General features: G+C 42.4%; 1 protein-coding gene across 26 annotated transcripts in view; it reads left to right on the top strand.

Moving 5' to 3' along the window:
• Positions 1–19775, top strand: part of TRPM3 (transient receptor potential cation channel subfamily M member 3) — a 904668-nt gene extending 884893 nt beyond the window's left edge. For 18 of the 26 annotated variants that reach the window (XM_025359888.1, XM_025359883.1, XM_025359877.1 and 15 more), the window contains 4 exons: positions 634–784; positions 901–1100; positions 4259–4391; positions 16857–18544. In XM_025359888.1, the coding sequence (XP_025215673.1) occupies positions 634–784; positions 901–1100; positions 4259–4391; positions 16857–18309 (1937 nt within the window). In that variant the 3' untranslated portion in view covers positions 18310–18544. Of the gene's footprint in view, positions 1–633; positions 785–900; positions 1101–4258; positions 4392–16856 lie in introns of all 26 variants that reach the window. The other 8 variants (XM_025359898.1, XM_025359896.1, XM_025359895.1 and 5 more) reach the window with 3 other exon arrangements.
• The last annotated feature ends 1259 nt before the right edge of the window (positions 19776–21034 follow it).

Raw genomic sequence — 21034 nt, 5'->3', positions numbered from 1 at the left:
TCACCCCCCATTGCCCTCCTAGTGAAATCCCATCCATCAGGAGCAGAGAGCGACAAGCCCTCTAACTACTTCCCAAGGCACTGCCCTGTGTTGTTCCTTCTGTACCGAGACAGCAGATCGTTAGCTGGAGCTCCCAGGTTGTTTCTTGCAGCAATTAACAGCTGCCCTGGTGTTAATTCCCGATCAATAGCCCCAAGATGCTGCTGCTCTTACAGCTGTCGGGCTGACAGCCTCTACAGCACATTTTGAAAGTAACTTGCCAGTGGTGGGACTCTCTTCTCCTTGGGCACACCCAAGAAAAGTCCTCACCAGGCTTCAGGAGTACCAAGTGCCACTCACCCAGTGTGGGGGCCTAGGGCAGGGTGAGCAAGCAGGTGGCTCCACCCCCCTCTTCTGGTCAGGTGATAACTTGGGGAGACAGTGGAACCGAGGCCCCGCACTGCCAGAGTAGCAGCTCCTTGAGATATTAATGAAGTTCTCATTTTTCAATTTTGGCTTGTTTGGAACTTTTTTCTGTTTGAGATGGCTATATATTTCTTCCATCTAAAACCCTCATACAAATCCATCTTCTTTTTTTTTTTTTCTAACTCAAATTGCCAGTTTCTCATTTCTTGCCTGTGTTGCTCCCTCCAGCTCCCTGTGGACAGAATGAGACCCGAGAGGATGGTAAAATAATCCAGCTGCCTCCCTGCAAGACAGGAGCTTGGATCGTGCCGGCCATCATGGCCTGCTACCTCTTAGTGGCAAACATCTTGCTGGTCAACCTCCTCATTGCTGTCTTTAAGTAAGTGGATCCTTCGGAGCACATGGGATGGACGAGGACAGCAGGGGTGAAGGGGAGTCGATGCTTCAGAAAACAGCGGGTTTTTCTCACTTGATTGTCTTTGGTCTCTATTTTAGCAACACATTTTTTGAAGTAAAATCGATATCCAACCAAGTGTGGAAGTTTCAGAGGTATCAGCTCATCATGACTTTCCATGAAAGACCAGTTCTGCCCCCACCCCTGATCATCTTCAGCCACATGACCATGATATTCCAGCACCTGTGCTGCCGATGGAGGAAACACGAGAGCGACCCGGATGAAAGGGACTACGGCCTGAGTAAGCTTCAAGCGACAGCCCAGCTGCCACAATTCAGAAATCCCTACCACTTCCTATAGGCAATCATGCAGGATCACATGGCCACCTAGTTCCTCCCGCCTCCTGCAGGTTGCAGACAGCTCTGAAGACTTGGAGAGGACTGGGGGATAAGGGAATTGGCTTGAATGAGAAATAATGTCAGAAAGAAGATGGTAGAGGCTGAAACTGAGCACTCTTAGCCTCATGTCTTTCTTAGAGAGATACAATCAGTCTCCAACAGGGCTGTTTTAGCACCTTCGTAAGTTCTAAGTTTCTTGCTTTCCAGAGATCTCAACCCAAAATACATCAACCATATTAATATGCCACCCAAGGCCACATTATATATAATTTAAGCAATAATTTCTGGACCTATAATTTTTTTCTGATCTTAAACATTTTCCTAAACCTTAGGGGTTGTGCCTAGATCGCCTCATGAGAAGACCAGCCCTACTTTCTGTTACTCAGAGGACAAAACAGAAGACCCTTCACCATCCACCTTCCAGCCCAGTGTTTCTAAACGGAGGTTCTATTAGCATTGAGGTGGAACAATTCCTTGTTGTGTAGGATTGTGCCGCACATTGCAGGAAGTTTGGCATATCCAGCCTCCACACATTAAATACTAGTGACTCCCGCAGATTTCCTAAATACCCCTTGGGTATCACGCTCCATTAAGAACCACTGGGAATCCAGTCCCATACCAGCAAGCTCCTACAATTTCTCAAAGTATGTCAAACAGGCCACCTACATCAAATCTACTGAACAAGAGCCTCTGGGATTATAGCCCAGGAGTCTACCTCTCTCTCTATGGTCACCAGTATATCTAAGGTTTGAAACCAAAACAATTTGGTCAACAGCTTCTCTAAATCTGAAGCTCTTAAAACCCTCCCTGACCTTGCAATGCCCAACTTCTTTTTAGACATTAAAATTAGAGAGACCTGGGAATTCCAGAATTCACTGTTTTCATCTGAAACACAAATTTAAGCAAAGAGAAAAGTTGGAGGGGTCGAGGTGGATGACCTGTGAAATAAACCCTGAGCTTCTCGACTCAGGAACTCTAGCCAATGTGGAGGAGCATGAGATACAAAATCAGGGGCAGCGGGATGCTCTAATGAATGATAGCCTACCGTGGATAAACATGCTGAGGGCTAGCTCAGAGTCCCAAAATAATTTACAATAAAGCATGACTCATTTGTGGCAGAAGAGGAACCTCACTTATTCAGAGAGCTTAGGAAGAGGGTGTTTGTGAATACCAGGCAGGAAGTAGGACGGTCCAGAGATCCATTTCCTTTCTGGTGCTCACACCCTCACAGAAGGCCAGAGAACCTGAACAAGCCAGACATTGGGCTAGGTGGGAGTCAGCTCCATGCAGCTGCTCTTCAGGGTTTTCTTGTTGTTATGACCAATGGTAGCAATAAAAGCATTGCCAGGTCACTGGATGCTCAGAAGGGAAGAGCAGCCATGTCCGCTTTCTCAGAGAAGAAAGATTTTAGTGCTGTGGCTGGGTCGGAAAGGGTGAAAGTCAGAGACTGCATTGTATGAATCAGTTGGGGAAAGTGAACTTTTCACTATCCATCTGTAGCCTTAATTAAAAGAACCCAGGGCACTGCCAAGTTCTGGCAGAGTCTCAGACAAAAACACTCTGAAATGTAAAATTTAATTTTTATTGTTAAAAGTTGACATATTGATGGAGTTTTTAAAAAATAGTATTTCATTTTTGTTAAAAAGGCATTACACATAGCCAAAGAAGTTAAATGAAGTGCCAGCAGAATAAGTGTTAAATATACTCCTTTGAGTCTCAAACATAGCAATAGCAGCAATAGCAATCGTCTGAGCTTTGAGGGCCTCTCTAACTGCCTTTTTTCATTCCCCTCCCTCCAGGCTAATGCTCTGTGTAATTTCATGAGTGAATCTCAAGTGTCCCCTGTGATACAGGTCTTCCTCACCTCAGGAAGCCTCCCATATTTGACAAGAGCAGTCTGATTTCTGGTATTTTCTTTTCTCTCGCCTGCTTTTACATTCATACTTTCCATGCCCCAGGCAAATTCAGGCTAATGTCTCAAAGCAAGCAAGAGGCATCTCAGCAAACTAAATCCCTGAGGGTCCAAACTCCAGGGCTCCAAATATTTGGAACAATCCCTATCACATCTCGAGGGCATGGGATTAGAAGAGCAACTTGTCCCATTTAAGAATTGGCAAAGCAGTTCTCTCCTCCAACCCTGATTCATAAACAACTTAAAGGTTCAATTTTCCACTGGGCTCTTTCTACTGCTATATCAGTTGTGAATCCATTTACCTTCTATTGACAGAAACCAGGTTAACAATAACGCAAATAAATAAGGTTTTCTTTTTCTCACTTAACAAAAAGTGAAAAGTCCAGAGCTCAACGATGGCTCATTGAAGTCAAAGATCCAGAGTCCTGCTATTTTTAGGCTCAGCTATTCCTTTTGTGCTTTCTTGTTTCATGGCCACAAAATAGCTGCCTCACCTCCAGTCATCACATTCATGTTCCAGGCAGGAAAAAGAGGAGAAGGTAAAAAACTGTAGAAAGAAGCAACCACATCTCTATATTTTATCAGGAAAATAAAATCTCTTCCCAAGACACCATTCCTCCCTGCAGCAGACTTCTTTTGTTTCTTGGCCCAAACTGGGTCCTTGTGGTTGCTGCTAGCTTCAAGGGAAACTGGAAATGTTTGTGTTGGGTTTCTAAGCTCAGTAGCAGGAAAGGGGAAAAGGAGAATGTGGTTGCAAAAGGGCTTTTAGTAAGGCCAATCAACAATGTCTCTCTACCACACCCCTAGCCCAGAAGTTTTTGAGCTTTTAAGATACTCTATGCTCTGAATAACTTCCCTTTCCTTGATTTAGCTTTTTCCCTGGCCTTGCAACTTGCCTAATTCTACCCAGCTCCTGCAGCAAACCAGATATGCCCAGGCGAACTTCAGAGACCCATAATAAATTTCATGTTCAGAAAGACGACGGTGATGCAAGTTGCCTAATTGGATTTGGATTTCATTTGAGACCTAGCAAGGAATCTAGGCCCCTTTTCCCACCTGGATTTATACTGGGAATGTCACTAGTCCCACAAATCAGATGCCATCGCTTTTACTTCTCTCCCTCATGGCTTCCTTTTTTTTTTTTTTCAGAACTCTTCATAACCGATGATGAGCTCAAGAAAGTACATGACTTTGAAGAGCAGTGCATAGAAGAATACTTCAGAGAAAAGGACGATCGGTTCAACTCGTCTAATGATGAGAGGATACGGGTGACTTCAGAAAGGTGTGTTCTGTGGACACATGCCTCCCGCAGATGTGTTGTGCCAAGGCATGCTTTATCCACTGAATTTATTCACACAGTCACAAAACAGACCTTTTGTGTTTGTTGTTATTGTCTGAGAAATCATGGAGCTTATGAGAACAGAACATTGCCCCAAGTGTCTATAGATCAAAATCTCAGCCTTACAGATCCTAGACTTCTCTAGCAGGCAGTAGCAGCTGTCCTCTCAGACAGAAGAGAATTTTGAGTACAGGACAGGCCTGAGGTTGCTGGCTCAGAGCAGACACTGGAAAGTTCTGACCCAGACAAAAACCAAATGAGACTCAACCTGACTCTGGGCTCTCCATTAATTTATGTTTTGTGTAGACTATTGAATGTCTTTTTCAAAGGAGTTCAACAGCCCTAGTGCCTGCCTTATATGGATGCCCAATACCTTCTGAATAAATGACAGTAAGAGAGTTGTAAATTAGCTAAAATAATAATTAGGATTTTTCCCCAGAATTGTTTGGTTTTTCCTTTTTATAGAACAAGATGAAAGCAAAAAAATAAATAAATAAAAGCAGATTTTTCTACCAAGTGATTATATACATTTAGATCTCATTGGACAAATAGTATAGCCAGCAGGGCTATAAGAAAAATCTTCAGTCTAAAGGATACACCTCAGGGTATTAAAAAGAGAGACAGCAAGATCTTCAAATAAAGAGAATTATTTAAACCTAATAAGTCTAGCTTTATGAAAATACACTTACATTTTCTTATTTTTCTTATTTTGCTGTAGACTAATAAAAACTTCATTCCAGGCTGGCACATGCAAAACCTAGCATTTGGGAACCACTATTCCGAAGAACACCCAGAATATTACAAAACATAGGTGTAACTTTACATTTTAAGCATTTGCAATATAAAGATGGCAGAAGCAAATTAGAAATAGCATGGAAAGGCCTAACATACTGACGACTTTATTCAGTATGACTCAGGCTTTTAAGATTCAAAGCAGTCACCTCAAGTTTTTATGAAATGACATTTTGTCTGCTCATCCACTTCAGGCTTCTCTAGTGGCTCTGTAGGAATTACATAAATGGTATATTTTGTCCCTGGCCCTTTCTTTCTTTGAAGAATTCAGTCTATATAAGTAGGTATATACACATATGCCATTGAGTGATAGTATCCATCGGTACTCAGCCAATACTAATAAAGTCTAAAGTCATGCACAGATTTTATACACATCTGTTGCTGCAAAATAGACCATTTTATGATGATATAATGTAAAGCAATTTTCTGGCAAATGGAAGAAGAAACTAAAATCTGAAGATATTTCTCATTCTGAGGCCTTGAGAAAGCTATTTATTAATGGACATATAACCATGTGGTCCCCAGAAATTGTTCTATGTGGACACATTACCCATTGCTCAGACATGTTTACAAAGCATTTGTCTACAGGCCTTTGAAATGCTTTTTAAATTCAGAAAAGCCGTAGACCTGGGGCGAAAGAGGGTAGGGAAAAAAGAGTGTTAAGATGCAAGGAAGCCTTCGCCTCCCTGAGGAACAAGAACAAGGAGGTGCAGGCACCAGTGCATGTGAATAAATTGTGACCATTTCGCTAATTCTTTCTGAAAAGAAACAGAAAGAAACTACAGTACATCCACTTGAGCCTCTGGCCCCATACTTGCAAACCCTTTAAGAATACTCCTTCCCCAGGGCCCTGTACCTTTCTGGGTGATTACAGAGCTCCATCCTCAAAGAGGATGGCCAAGGTGAACAATTCTCAGACGTCCAGGACAGAATGTAGACCCACCTTCCCTGTGTCCTAGGCATTAGGCTGACCTTCTGGAGTAACAGGGGCCTGAAAGACCAAGATGACCTCAAGACCAAGCCCAGGGCCAGAGAAACAAACCTAAGCCAGGCTTCATTCTGCTGCTTCTGTTTGTGTGGGTTTTGGAATTTTAATGCTGTTGTTATCATTGTTGTTGTTGGGTTTTTTTTTTTGCATTTGTAAGTGAACCAAAAAATAATGTCTCTCAACACTGAAATTGCACTCAGCAAAACAGAAACACCATGGGGTGCGCAATGGAACAGAGACTAACCAAGGGAAGAGTAGATCCATATTACCAATCTCAAACATCTTCTAGAACATGTCCATTCTGAATGGAGTGGCAGGTGAAATCACCTGTCCTATTTACATTTGGTTGAGCGAGAGAAAGATAGGGATGGAGATATATACACATATGTACATATACGTATGTATATACACACGTTTGGAAAGGTACATATGGTTAAATTTACCTAAATTAGCTGTGTATATTCTATACAGTATGTAGAACATAATTTTACATTCACATTAGATAACCCCAGTAACAGAGATTTGAAATCAACAACATTAAGAGCTGCCTCTTTGTCCTACTAAAGGACAAGGAGTTTCTTTCCAGAGTGAGCTTCATACTCCTCCTCCTACCACTACCCTTAAAACACAAGTTATTTATACAGGTTGTATTTGCATGAATCTTCTTAGAAATATGAAGATACTCCCATAATTATCCATTTAAATGGATCATTATTCAATCACACTTTTGCATCACAGTGGCATGTAAAGAGCTAAATACAATATTCAGGATATCATTAACACCTCATAGGAACTTGATTCTGAAAAATCCTTGTCTTTCCTCTTTTTTATATAGCAATGACCCTGATGCATCTAGAGCAATACAATTCTAGAATATAATGCGCCAGTAGAGTAACCAATGCTCTCTGCTTTACTTGGGACAATATCTAACTAATGATAATCATACTCAAATAACCAAGCTTTTCATCTATTAGGCAACATTGGTGACTAGCTTTCCCCCTCCCCCGCCCCGATGAGGAGTTGTGGACTCTTGGCTGAAGATAACCAATTCTTGATGCCTGTTCCATCAAATGCTGTGCTCACTATCCTTTTATGAGTTCAATTCTGTTTCAACATATGAATACTGGGCTTTCACCATTGCCAGGCAGTACGCCACACACTAAGGATCCACAAGGCAGGCCTCCATCCTCAGGAAACATGCAACCTCATTGAGTTCTTGTGTGCATCCCAGCAGGGATGACCAGACACATCCAACCCAGTGGTTCTCAATCTTTAACAGGTCTCAAAATCATCTGGAGGGCTTGTTATAACACAGGTTGCTGGGTAGCCCCCCTTCCTATCCCTAAAGTTTCTGATTCACTAGATCTGGAGTAAGGCCTGAAAATTGCACTTCTAAAATGTTTCCAGATGATACTGATGTTATTGTTGACCCTGCTTGTCTGGGAACCATACTTTGAGAACCACTGATGAAAACCAATGGACAGCTATAAGTCCAAACTTGGGAGAGGATGGTGCTGAATTATTCACTGTGGAGCATATAAAATTCTGGCGTCGTACATTTGGAAAATGTTCTGGAAGTCACTGAGTACAGATTGCTTGTACCCAAAGCAGTTGTTTCCTCCACACACCTGACCAATGGCAACTTAACAAACATGTTTTGAGCAACTGGCATGAGCGAGGCCTGAGTAGGAGGAAGGGATATAGGAACTCTACTTTGAAAGAATGCACTGTCTAGTTACACCCAATCTTGATTTGAACACCTCCTGGAAAGGAGGAGAAACTGCCTATGCTACCAGTCTTAGGAATGAATACAGGAAAAGACTTTTCTCTCTGAAAGTTAAGGCCAGGTGCAGGTGCAGTGGTTCATGCCTGTAACCCCAGCACTTTGGGAGGCTGAGGTGGGCAGATTACCTGAGTTCAGGCATTCGAGACCAGCCTGGCCACCATGGTGAAACCCTATCTCTACTAAAAATACAAAAATTAGCCAGGTGTGGTGGCAGGCACCTGTAATCCCAGCTACTTGTGGGAGCTAAGGCAGGAAAATCGCTTGAACCCAGGAGGTGGAGGCTGCAGTGAGCAGAGATCGTACCACTGCACTCCAGCCTGGACAATAGAGCGAGACTCCGCCTCGAAAGAAAGAAAGAAAGAGAGAGAGAGAGAGAGAAAGAGAGAGAGAGAGAGAGAGAGAGAGAGAGGAAGGAAGAAGGGAGGGAGGGAGGAAGGAAGGAAGGAAGGAAAAATTCTTTTCTCTCTGAAATAATGTTTTGCATATGTGAAGATCATTGTCATCTCCCACTGTGCTGTGTCTTTTCCAAAGTAGATATCCCAAGATCATTTAATTACTTATCCTACTTTCCAGAAGATCATCTACTACCCTGCTCACTCTCTCAAGTATGCACTTTAAATTGTCAACATCCTTTAAATGTGGTGCCCAAGTTAAACTCAATTCCCTGTGTTGTAGTTAGAACCTAGATTTAATTCCTTTTTTTTTTTTTTTTTTGAGCACCTACCATGTACTGGACTAGTACATATAGAGTTCTCTCCATGGTATAATGGAAAGAACACAGTACAATGTGCATAATATAGTATAACAACATTTTAATACTAATTCTGCAATAACTAGCTGTGTGACCTTGAGCAGCTTACTTAACTCCTCTTAACCTATGTTCACATTCATAAAATGGAATATTAAGACCTAACTATAGAGTATTAAAAGTTATTGAGATGCATATATAAAGTATTATGCTTTCAATAAATTGTGATTATTATTATTTTTGGACCTACACATTAGGTGTGCTATAAGATTATATTACTATTCTTAACAACCAAGTCACATCTTTGGTTCAGAGTACACTTTCAATGAATTAAACCAGGGCTTTTTTTTACATGAGCTGATTCAATATACTCAAACTTCGTCTTGTGAAATGTCTGTTTTAACCTAGAATCAAGACTTAATATTCATTACCATAAAATTTTTCTTTATTTTTTTCCCTTTAGCTCATTATTTCAGCACCTCAAGTTATTTTGGATCCTGATTTTTTCATCTAGTATATTAATTTTTCATCCTATGCACTTTAGGCCATCATTTGTTTGATAACCACACTTACTGTATCTTTGACATAGCTCACCAAAATGTTCACAAGCACAGATCAGGTGAACCAAGTCAGAGGATCACTGCATGACTCCAAAAAAATATCTTTCATGACATCAGCTCATTGCTCTACCATCTCTCCTTTGGTTAATTAGCCAGCTAAGTATTCACATTTCTCCAGGTGGCCCAGGATGTCAACCTCCTGGCTAAAATCACAATGTACATCACATATATTTTGTATCTATATCAATATATTGGTCTTGATTATCAAAAAAGGGGCAAGATTAATAATGATCTCATGCAGTCTCCTGTTAACCTTATCTTTCTCAAGCAATCAAAAAATACCATCTGTTTAATTACCTACTACTGAGCCATTTTATAATGCTGCCCAGAATTTATGTCAAATTTACATAATTTCTAGAATCTAGGAATTTTAAATATCAGGAAAAGTTTTTTCTATCTCCAATTTCCTGGCATTTCTTTTTATTTCCTATTGGTTCTTAAGGGTTACCTACATTTTCTGGTGATCACAGTAGGGAGTTCTTTTCAGGTTCCTTTAACCCATTGAAAGCATACTTCAAAAAACGGTGACTTGTGGGTGGCATCTACCCACACGGGGCTGTTTTGCTGGGCTTGCAGTGATTATTAAAATGCATCCTGAATATGTCTTTGGACTGGGCATGCTCTCCACTGCCACAGAGTGAGTCCCTGCCTCGATCGTCTGACATCCTGCCTGCCTTACCTACACTCCTGATCTGCCTGCCTATAGTCATTTAATTCCCAGACTCTTGATTAAAGCATCCAGATCATCCACCATCACCCCACCTGCCAGGCTTCACTTGTCACAAGAAGTTTGAGGTTTGAATTTTTTCCTTGATGGCAACATTTAAGCAAATGCAAGGATTTAGCACTATTCCTAGTGTCATCTTTTAATCTAGTATCCTTTCCCAAGCCATTAAGTTTTTTGCCCTTTCTCATTTTGCCTAGATCCAAAAAGTGATAGAAACATGGCTATTAATAGTATATTCAAAGCCAAGCACACAAAGACAAACATCACATGTTCTCACTTATTTGTGGGATCTAAAAAATCAAATCTATATTAAACTCATGGACATAAAGAGTAGAAGGATGGTTACCAGAGGCTGGGAAGAGTAGTGTGAGATTGGAGAGGGGATGAGAATGGTTAGTGGGTACAAAAAAAAATAGAAAGAATAAATAAGACCCACTCTTTGATAGCACAATAGGGTGACTATAGTCAGTAATAACTTCACTGTATATTTTAAAACAAAGAACGTAATTGGATTGCTTGTAACTCAAAGGATAAGTGATTGAGAGGACAGTTACCCATTTTCCAGGATGAGCTTATTTCCCATTGCACGCCTGTATCAAAACATCTCATGTACCCCATAAATTCATACACCTACTATGTACCCACAAAATTAAGTTAAAAAAAGTCAGAAAAAATAGTACGTTCAACTTATAATTTTTTATAACAGTGGCAGAGAGAAATGACTTAGGGATATGAAATTCGTAAGTCATATTTTTTTGAATCAGTGTAAGCCAAAAAGCTGAGCTTCATCCACCACCCAACATATCTTTTTCCGAAGCTGATCTTTGGTCTCTCCGTTAACCAAGTTAAGTTTAAACTTGTTTCTCTTTTTCTCCCCAGAGTTAATGAGAAGGATAATTAACCCAAAGGAAAGGGTAGGTGACCCTAAAGGACTTAATAATTCATAGATTAGATATCAACCTGTGGGTAAGCAAGAGTTTGCTTTAGCTATTCTGCATCATTGCCTTTGATTTGAAACCTGTGTACCCTTTCCCAACAGGATTGAGTTCATGAAATATGGGATTGCTTTTGCCCTCATCCTACATGCACCCCACTGCCAGCACCAGGGGATGAAGGAATTTTAGAATAGGCATGGCCTGCCAATACTTTGTTATTTTACCTCACTTCCTTTCACCACATTTCAAGGTTATCAGAAAAGAAGATAAGGTTCCATAAAACAGCATAACAATTCTTAAGAAATCGCATGTGGAAGTCAAAATGTTCTGTGCTGCTAGAATCTTCTTTTGAATGCTGTTTTCCTCATCTCACTGGCTGAAGAGGCTAGTCATCATCTTAGCTGGGGTTTTGCACCCACCTATTGGGTCTCCTCTCATGGCCACCCAACAGCTTTCCAGCACCCTATTGTGTCCCTGCTCTGATCACCACTTGAATTATTCAGAAATGAGCCATTCGAGGTCTGGAGATATGAAAGAGGGAAATTTCTATAAGGAGTTCCTCTCATAGCATCTCTTCCTCTCTGCAGTGCCTCTTTTCTTCTTAGTCACTTTAGGAATCTGTCTCCTTAAATTATCCACAAGTTTTTTATATATATCTCCATTTTTATCCCCCAAATTCTTTGATCAGTATCAGTTCTCAGTGACTACAATCATGACTCAATACTCTTGGTGTATACCTCAGGCCTGTTTATATCTGTGACACCTGCCCAATTACATTGAAACTTTGTTTTGTTTTGTTTTGTTTGAGACAGGGTCTCACTATGTCACCCAGGCTGGAGTGCAGTGGCGCCATCTGTGCTCACCACAGCCTCAGTCTCCTGGGCTCAAGTGATCCCCCTACCTTAGCCTCCTGAGTAGCTGGGACCACAGGCATGGACCATCACACCCAGCTAATTTTTCATTTTTGTAGAAACCGTGTCTCCTCATGTTGCCCAGGCTGGTCTCAAACTCCTGGGCTCAAGTGATCCATCTGCCTCAGCCTCCCAAAGTCCTGAGATTACAGGTGTGAGCCACTGCACCCAGCCTCAAAAAAACTTCTTAAAGATTAAAGGAAGGCCAGGTGCAGTGGCACATGCCTATAATCCCAGCACTTTGGGAGGCCGAGGTGGGTGGATCACCTGAGGTCAGGAGTTCAAGACCAGCCTAAGACGGAGAAACCCCGTCTCTACTAAAAATACAAAATTAGCTGGGCGTGGTGGTACATGCCTTTAATCCCAGCTACTCGGGAGGCTGAGGCAGGAGAATTGCTTGAACCCAGGAGGCAGAGGTTGTGGTGAGCCGAGATCACACCACTGCACTCCAGCCTGGGCAACAAGAGCGAAACTCCGTCTCAAAAAAAAAAAAAAAAAAAAAAAAAAAGATTAACGGAACCAGTCTAGTTATGAAACAAACATAGGAAACCCTGACTCTAGGACTTTTTAATTCTTTTGTAACCCGTATGTCAAACCTCTCTCAGTTAGGTCCATGACTTAAGTGATCATATATTTAAATGGTTGGCTTGTTTCACACCCAGAATTCTGGGAGAAAATGGAGAAAATAGTCCATTATTGTTTTAGTCAAGTCTTACATTTCAGCCCATCTCAGAGCCCACAGTAGAGTTAAGGTTTGACAAGAATAGTTGCTTGGCCCTGTTCCAACAGGCCTCCCTCCCCTGGTTCCACGCCCTGCAGTCATCCTTCCTCACTCTTGGGGCTCTCACCACGTACCTTCTCTCTTTCCCTGAAGAGACCCTTCCCCCTGTACCTCCTCTGCTTTCTTCTCATCTCCTTGGGCTACTCAGTTTCTGTATCCAGTTTACTGCCTACATTCAGGCAACCAGGTCCTGGCTCTGGACCAATGCTGAGTGCGGTGGCTTCTGCCTGTAAAAATCCCAGCACTTCGGGAGGCTGAGGCGGGTGATCAATCACTGAGATCAGGAGTTTGAGACCAGCCTGGGCAACATGGCGAAACCCTGTCTCTACAAAAAGTACAAAAATTAGCTGGGTGTTGTGGTGCATGCCTGTGGTTCCAGCTACTCAGGAGGCTACAGTGGAGAATTACCTGAGCCCTGGGAGGTCGAGGCTACAGTGAACCATGATCACACCACTGCACACGAGCCTGGGTGACAAGTGAGACCCCGTCTCAGGAAAAAAATAAATAAATAAATATTAAATAAAAGGAGGCAGGATCTCCCTATGTTGCCCAGGCTGTCTGTAGTGCCATGGTGCAGTCATAGCTCACTGCACCCTCAAACTCCAGGGCTCAAGCCATCCTTCCACCTCAGCCTCTTGAGTAGCTGGGGCTATAGGGACACACGGCTTTTTAGGTCCTGACTCTTCTGTTATGTGTTGGTGCGACACACGGCTTTTTAGGTCCTGACTCTTCTGTTATGTGTTGGTGCATCAGCTCTGCCTCTCACCTACAAATTTTCTCTATAGTGTTAGATCCTGGGGCTGAAGGTCAGGGGTGGGATGTGGACAGAGAGGACCCCACAGCGCAGGCCATGGCAAGGAGCTACTTCACAGCACTCAGACCAATGACTACAGTTAAGTCAAAACAGCAACTTCATCTCTGTCAGGACCAACCTCGTACACACTGGGCTCCAGAGAGAAAGGGAAAAGGAGAAATAAAACTACCCTGCCTCTTATTACTCTCCTAGCACTAGAGAGCTGGTGAGACCCAATACCTAAAGTATGTTAAACAAAACATCTCATGCTACAGAAATGCATGATCTATCCTCCTCTGGACTTAAATGAACAAGTATTTTATACACTTTACAAAATGTATTGGCCAGGCGCATGGCTCAGGCCTGTAATACCACACTTTGGGAGGCTGAGGCGGGAGGATTGCTTGAGCCCAAGAGTTCAAGACCAGTCTGAGCAATATAGTGGACCCCACCTCTATAAAAAATTTTTCAAAAAATTAGCTGGGCATGGTGGTACTCACCTATAGTCCCAGCTACTTGGGAGTCTGAAGCAGGAGGATCACTTGAGCCCAGGAGGAGGTCGAGGCTGCAGTGAGCCATGTTTGCACCACTGCCTTCCAGCCTGGGTGACAGAGTGAAACCTTGTCTCAAACATAAATAAATAAATATAACAGATTGCATTGTGAAAAATTTAACTACAGTACTTGCAAAATCAAACTCCATAGGCTAGATAGTGAAAAAGTAATTGCAAGTCTATGAGACACATAAACTTGTTGTTTTAAGTAATTTAGTTTCTTGGGCTATGTTTATATGACAAAATGAAGTGAAAGAGGGAAAAGCTGTGTTTTCCTTCTGAATTAGCTGTGTCAGCTTAGTGCATGGCATTGAGTTTGCCAGATACAGAATAGCTCAATGGACAAGTCTTCTGGGAATACACCTGGGTATGGTGGCAGAGTGTGCCTGGCCCCTGAGATGTGCTGGGTTGGTTATGGGGCAGCAGGAGGGAGCAAAAGAAAAAGTGACAAGCAGGGCTCTTGAGGGCAGGCTGGGACCTTTAGTTGGGTGAAGGGAAGCTGAAGGATAAAAGCAGAGTAGGGGTGGCGGGTTCCTGAGAGAGGCAGAAATGTGCCCCAAGGCAGAGGAGTCATACCCCCATGCTCCTAGCCAGCAGGAGGGGAGGTTTTTAAGAAGTCTATAGGTCTCCCAGAGATCCACATGCCTCTTGTATTATATAACCGGCTTCTGGCATATGAAGTGTATGTGCTTCCCTAATAGAAGTGATGCTGTCATTAAAACCTCACCACCACCCCCACAGACCGCAGGGACCCAGCCTAATTCCCACATTCACTGTGAAGCATATTGTGTAGCCATGGTCTTCCTGCAGCAAGTGCCTTAAGAATCAGCAAACGATTTACTTTGCATATTGGAAGGATTGGAAAAAGTCACTTTAATCCCCTCCAGAAAAGTTGTGCCTGGGTCTCATTTAAATTCACCAAAAGGTTTGTCTTTGGACATTTAAAAGTGAAAGTTTGAGCTCAAATTGTAACTTGGCTTTGGTTTGTCCTTTCCAAGTTAATTTGAGCAAGTGAAAAATAAGGTATGATTTTATTTTTAATATGTGGCCTCTGTCTTAAATAAATGGCCAGGCAGACTGAGTGACAATTGAAATCAAGTTCATAAATGTCATTGACCCATTTGTTGACACCTGGCAGGTATTAGGTTGACCACATAGAAATGAAAACAGGAATATGAGACAAACCATGCCCCTAAGAATGTCCAGGGTTCACACCTGTGATCCCAGCACTTTGGGAAGCTGAGGCATGAGAAGCACTTGAGCCCAGGAGCTCAAGACAAGCATGGGCAACCACAGCAAGCCTCTGTCTCTACAAAAAATTTTAAAAACAGCTAGCATGGTAGCATCCACCTATAATCCCAGAACTAGGGAGGCTGAGGCAGGAGGATCACTTGAGTCTGGAAGATTGAGACTGCAGTGAGCCATGATCACACCATTGCACTTCAGCCTAGGTAATAGAGTGAGCTCTTATCTCAAACAAACTAACAAAAGGCAGGGCATGGTGACTCATGCCTGTAATCTCAGCACTTTGGAAGGCCAAGGCAGGAGGATCACTTGAGCCCAGGAGTTTGAGACCACCCTGGGCAACAAAGTGAGACCCCCATCTCTAAAAAAGTTAATTTAATTTAATTTTAAAAAGAAAAGAATTTCCAACGGGAAGATAGAGAGTTCTAGCAATAACTGTAATATAAGGCATCTGTGATCAGCTAACCAGAGAGGGAGAGACAGAGAGAGGAGTAGAATTGACTTATTGACAGATACTGTAGTGTTTACAACAAAATGCTTTATGCAATCTTGGTTAAATTCTTGATTTTTGCTTTTCCTTTATGAATGAAAGGATTGGATTAGATTAGATCAATCCTGGGTGCCTCAGTAACTAGGCCATATTAATTCCTTTAGAGACACAACCTTCTAAAAAGATGATCATGAATAACAACAAAAATTATTGTATAAATGCAAAATAAAAATAACCCCCATCCATGGAATACAAATTTTACATGGGTATTGCAATAAAAATAGCTAGATTCTAAAATTTCATTGCAAAATTGTGGGTAAAATCCTCAAAATGCAACATTCTCATTGTGTGGGTGACCCTGATAAGCCAACAACTGAATGCTTAGTTAGGTCATTATGCCCTGCCTCAAACCACAGCTAGGCCAGGGTGGACTTGGCCCCACTCAACTTCAATAAGGACTGTTCCATTTTAGTGCCTATTTATCAGGGTCGTGCATTCCATTTCATTGAGGGAAAGGGGGATTGACAGCTTAAAAAAAAAATCACTGGGGAGGCCGAGGCAGGCGGATCACGAGGTCAGGAGATCGAGACCATCCTGGCTAACACGGTGAAACCCTGTCTCTACTAAACAAAATACAAAAAGTTAGCTGGGCATGGTGGCAGGCACCTGTAGCCCCAGCTACTCAGGAGGCTGAGGCAGTAGAATGGCGTGAACCCAGGAGGCGGGGCTTGCAGTGAGCCAAGATCGCGCCACTGCACTCCAGCCTGGGCGACAGACAGAGCGAGACTCCGTCTCAAAAAAAAAATCACTGGATTAGATAATCTCTAAAGCCTCTTCTAACTCAAAAAGATTTTAATTCTGGGATTCTGTCGCAGCATCAATGCCACACTCTCCTCCCCAACCCCTCTTGACACCTGTAACCTGTCTTCCCTCTGGGAAGACAGCATTGAAGGTACCAAGGTTAGGCAATATCCTTGCTCTCTAAAGCCCCAGCAGATGAACCAGGCCGAGTGACTCTTATTCTCTCTTCCTCACACAGGGTGGAGAACATGTCCATGCGGCTGGAGGAAGTCAACGAGAGAGAGCACTCCATGAAGGCTTCGCTCCAGACTGTGGACATCCGGCTGGCACAGCTGGAAGACCTCATCGGGCGCATGGCCACGGCCCTGGAGCGCCTGACAGGTCTGGAGAGGGCTGAGTCCAACAAAATCCGCTCGAGGACCTCCTCAGACTGCACAGACGCAGCCTATATTGTCCGCCAGAGCAGCTTCAACAGCCAGGAAGGGAACACCTTCAAGCTCCAAGAAAGTATAGACCCTGCAGGTGAGGAGACCATGTCCCCAACTTCTCCAACCTTAATGCCCCGTATGCGAAGCCATTCTTTCTATTCAGTCAATATGAAAGACAAAGGTGGTATAGAAAAGTTGGAAAGTATTTTTAAAGAAAGGTCCCTGAGCCTACACAGGGCTACTAGTTCCCACTCTGTAGCAAAAGAACCCAAAGCTCCTGCAGCCCCTGCCAACACCTTGGCCATTGTTCCTGATTCCAGAAGACCATCATCGTGTATAGACATCTATGTCTCTGCTATGGATGAGCTCCACTGTGATATAGACCCTCTGGACAATTCCATCAACATCCTTGGGCTGGGCGAGCCAAGCTTTTCAACTCCAGTACCTTCCACAGCCCCTTCAAGTAGTGCCTATGCAACCCTTGCACCCACAGACAAACCTCCAAGCCGGAGCATTGATTTCGAGGACATCACCTCCATGGACACTAGATCTTTTTCTTCAGACTATACCCACCTTCCAGAATGCCAAAACCCCTGGGACTCAGACCCTCCGATGTACCACACCATTGAGCGTTCCAAAAGCAGCCGCTACCTAGCCACCACACCCTTTCTTCTAGAAGAGGCTCCCATCGTGAAATCTCATAGCTTTATGTTTTCCCCGTCAAGGAGCTATTATGCCAACTTTGGGATGCCTGTGAAAACAGCAGAATACACAAGTATTACAGACTGTATTGACACAAGGTGTGTCAATGCCCCTCAAGCAATTGCGGACAGAGCTGCCTTCCCTGGAGGTCTTGGAGACAAAGTGGAGGATTTATCTTGCTGCCATCCCGAGCGAGAAGCAGAACTGAGTCACCCCAGCTCTGACAGTGAGGAGAATGAGGCCAAAGGCCGCAGAGCCACCATTGCAATATCCTCCCAGGAGGGTGATAACTCAGACAGAGCCCTGTCCAACAACATCACTGTTCCCAAGATAGAGCGCGCCAACAGCTACTCGGCAGAGGAGCCAAGCGCACCATATGCACACACCAGGAAGAGCTTCTCCATCAGTGACAAACTCGACAGGCAGCGGAACACAGCAAGCCTGCGAAATCCCTTCCAGAGAAGCAAGTCCTCCAAGCCAGAGGGCCGAGGGGACAGCCTGTCCATGAGGAGACTGTCCAGAACATCGGCTTTCCAAAGCTTTGAAAGCAAGCACAACTAAACCTTCTTAATATCCATCACAGGAGGCTCAAGAATCCAGCCCTAACATTCTCTCCAACTCCAGCTTTTCCCCCTTCCTTGAATCATACCTGCTTTATTCTTAGCTGAGCAAAACAAGCAATGCTTTGGGAGGTGTTAACTCAAAGGTGACTTCTGGGCCACAGATCAAGAAAGCATTTGATCTGACCCAGTGCCAGACACAGGGGATTTAAGGCATGTTCACACTTGCTGGGCAGGGAGGGGGAAGAGAGGGAGAAGGAAGGGTTAGAGATGAATGTATCCACAGTCACGGCAGAAAGCCATGAGAGCAGGGGAAACAGGGGGATTCGAGCACGCTCCATGCCAGGAGGCATCTGTTGATTTCTAACCATTATCAAGAGTTGTAGGATGCAGGGCTAAATTGCGAAATAAAATAAAATAGCCAGCGTACACAATGAGATATTCTAAACTTCCATTCTGTTTTCTTTTCACATTGGCTCCATCACTGGTGACTGATGAAGAGCATCCTCTTTATTCAGTATAAGCCGGCAGCAAGCAGTTCTACCTAACGTCCCACATCCTTCTCATGCCAACACTTCTGTAATTGATCATTATAAAGAAAAAACAAGGTAACAGTCATAGTTCACCTGTCTCTTATCTATTCACTTCTGGTGCCACAACTGTTTATCCTTTTTTGAAGAAAATAAGGGAACAGAAATGCCTTTTTGTATTGCAGTCGAAATGAAAGAAGAGTTGATGTTTAAAAAAAACAAAAGTCAAGTGATTTATTATATACAGTGGGCGTTCAAGTCTAGTCAAGCAAGCTCAGGATGAATGTAATTAAATAATTTTATATTTTTTAATTTATTTTGTATCTCACCTGTCATCAATGAATTCATTCAATGAATATGTAATATTGAACTTAAAAAAAAAAACAGTGGACAGAACTAGCCTGAAATTGCCATGTGGGATGTTCTGTTCTCACCATTCATGTCGTGTGTTGTGCTGCTGTGTGACCGTCATCATTTGCATGGCTCCACCACATCCTCCTGAACACCTCCAAGACGTAACTGCCAATTTTTCACACCACTCATCACATGACCATTTTGTATATGAATATATGGTTATATGTGGATATTTTCATACCTAGAGTTTTGCCATCTAATCTGAGCTCAGCATAAATTTAATTGGAGTTTTTCAAGGGCTGGTATCTTTTCTATGGAAATGTTCCAAAGTACTTTTTAAGGGAGTTTCAAAACTATAAATAACCTTAGATTTGACTGGGAGTTTGGTATCAACCCAAAGCCATCAGTTGCAAGCATACCATGAATATTTTTCTTATAGACAGAGCTATAAAAAAAGATACAGTAGACCAAAATAGAAAGCAAATAAACCATATAAAGAGTTCTATAGTATATGCCACTTATACACATGTATATGCATTTATGCAGAGACACATATTTATATATGAAGTAAACAGACATAAAGAGCTTTCTTAAGAGGCTTGGACTTTTCTATCACCTTGAACTATAATCAAAAGATTTTCTTAATATATGAGAAGTCCCATTGAAAGAGTTCAGTATACTATTAGACCAAATGTTGAGATTATGATTTTTTAAAAATTCCTATGACTTTTTCTCATATCAAACTAGAGTTGTCAAAATGACTCACTGCTTGCCTTCTGCCCTTTTTTGTCTGAAATCACTCGCTATCGGGACATCTTATTTATTCTGGATTTTCCTAAACAAAGTTTTTACACCAAGTACAATCTGAATAGACATGCAACTTTAAACCAGCTAGTGTTAGACTCTAAAGTAAAGGCATAATCTTCTAGATCAGAATCTGGATTGGAAGTGGGATAAAGAAATCTTGACCCCAAATCTTTGGATTCCTATTTGGCTCATTAATATTTAAAAAAGAATAAAGCCTGTAGTCCCAGCTACTCGGGAGGCTGAGGCAGGAGAATGACGTAAACCTGGGAGGCGGAGCTTGCAGTGAGCTGAGATCTGGCCACTGAACTCCAGCCTGGGCGACAGAGCGAGACTCCGTCTCAAAAAAATAAATAAATAAATAAATAAATAAATAAATAAATAAAGCCTTTAAGAAAAACAACCTATTGTTCCTGGCCTGAGGTACTACCTGGTTCTTTTGTTTAATTATCATTGAAAACACCAAGTTTGACTTCATTTTGTGAAATCAAGTAAATACATGGCCTTTAAATATAAGATGAAAAAACAAAATAAAAACTCCTCTGAATAAGCAATTCAGGTATAAGACGCGTGATGATGTCACATATGTAAAAAATTAATTCCTTTTTCATTCCTTGGCATTTAGGTGAATTGGTAACAAACACCCCGACTCCCTTATTTACAGCTGTTCTAGAAACACTTAACATTTTATTGGGCCCCACACTGGCTATTTCCCTCTCAGCAAACATGTACTGGGTCTGAAAATAAATCAGTTGTTCTTAAACTTCCTTGAGTCGTGAATCCCTATGAGGATCTGATGATAACTCTAGGCCCTCTCTCCAGAGAGAAAAAAAAAAATGTACATACATGCAAAGTTGCAATATAACTTGAAAGGGTTCATGAGCCCCTGGTTCCATATTGACTGATAATGAGGAAAAGGAACCATGTTTGTTCATAGTTAATATAGTTGTAACAAGCACTTTACATTTGAGACCATCTCTCTGTGATTCTCAGGAAGGCCAAATCTCAGCACCAGAGTTTGAACCAAGATTTTGTTAT

Source organism: Theropithecus gelada, chromosome 15, assembly GCF_003255815.1.
Source record: "Theropithecus gelada isolate Dixy chromosome 15, Tgel_1.0, whole genome shotgun sequence".
In the NCBI taxonomy this organism is placed as follows: Eukaryota; Metazoa; Chordata; class Mammalia; order Primates; family Cercopithecidae; genus Theropithecus; species Theropithecus gelada.
This window is presented reverse-complemented; position numbering and strand designations above follow the sequence as displayed.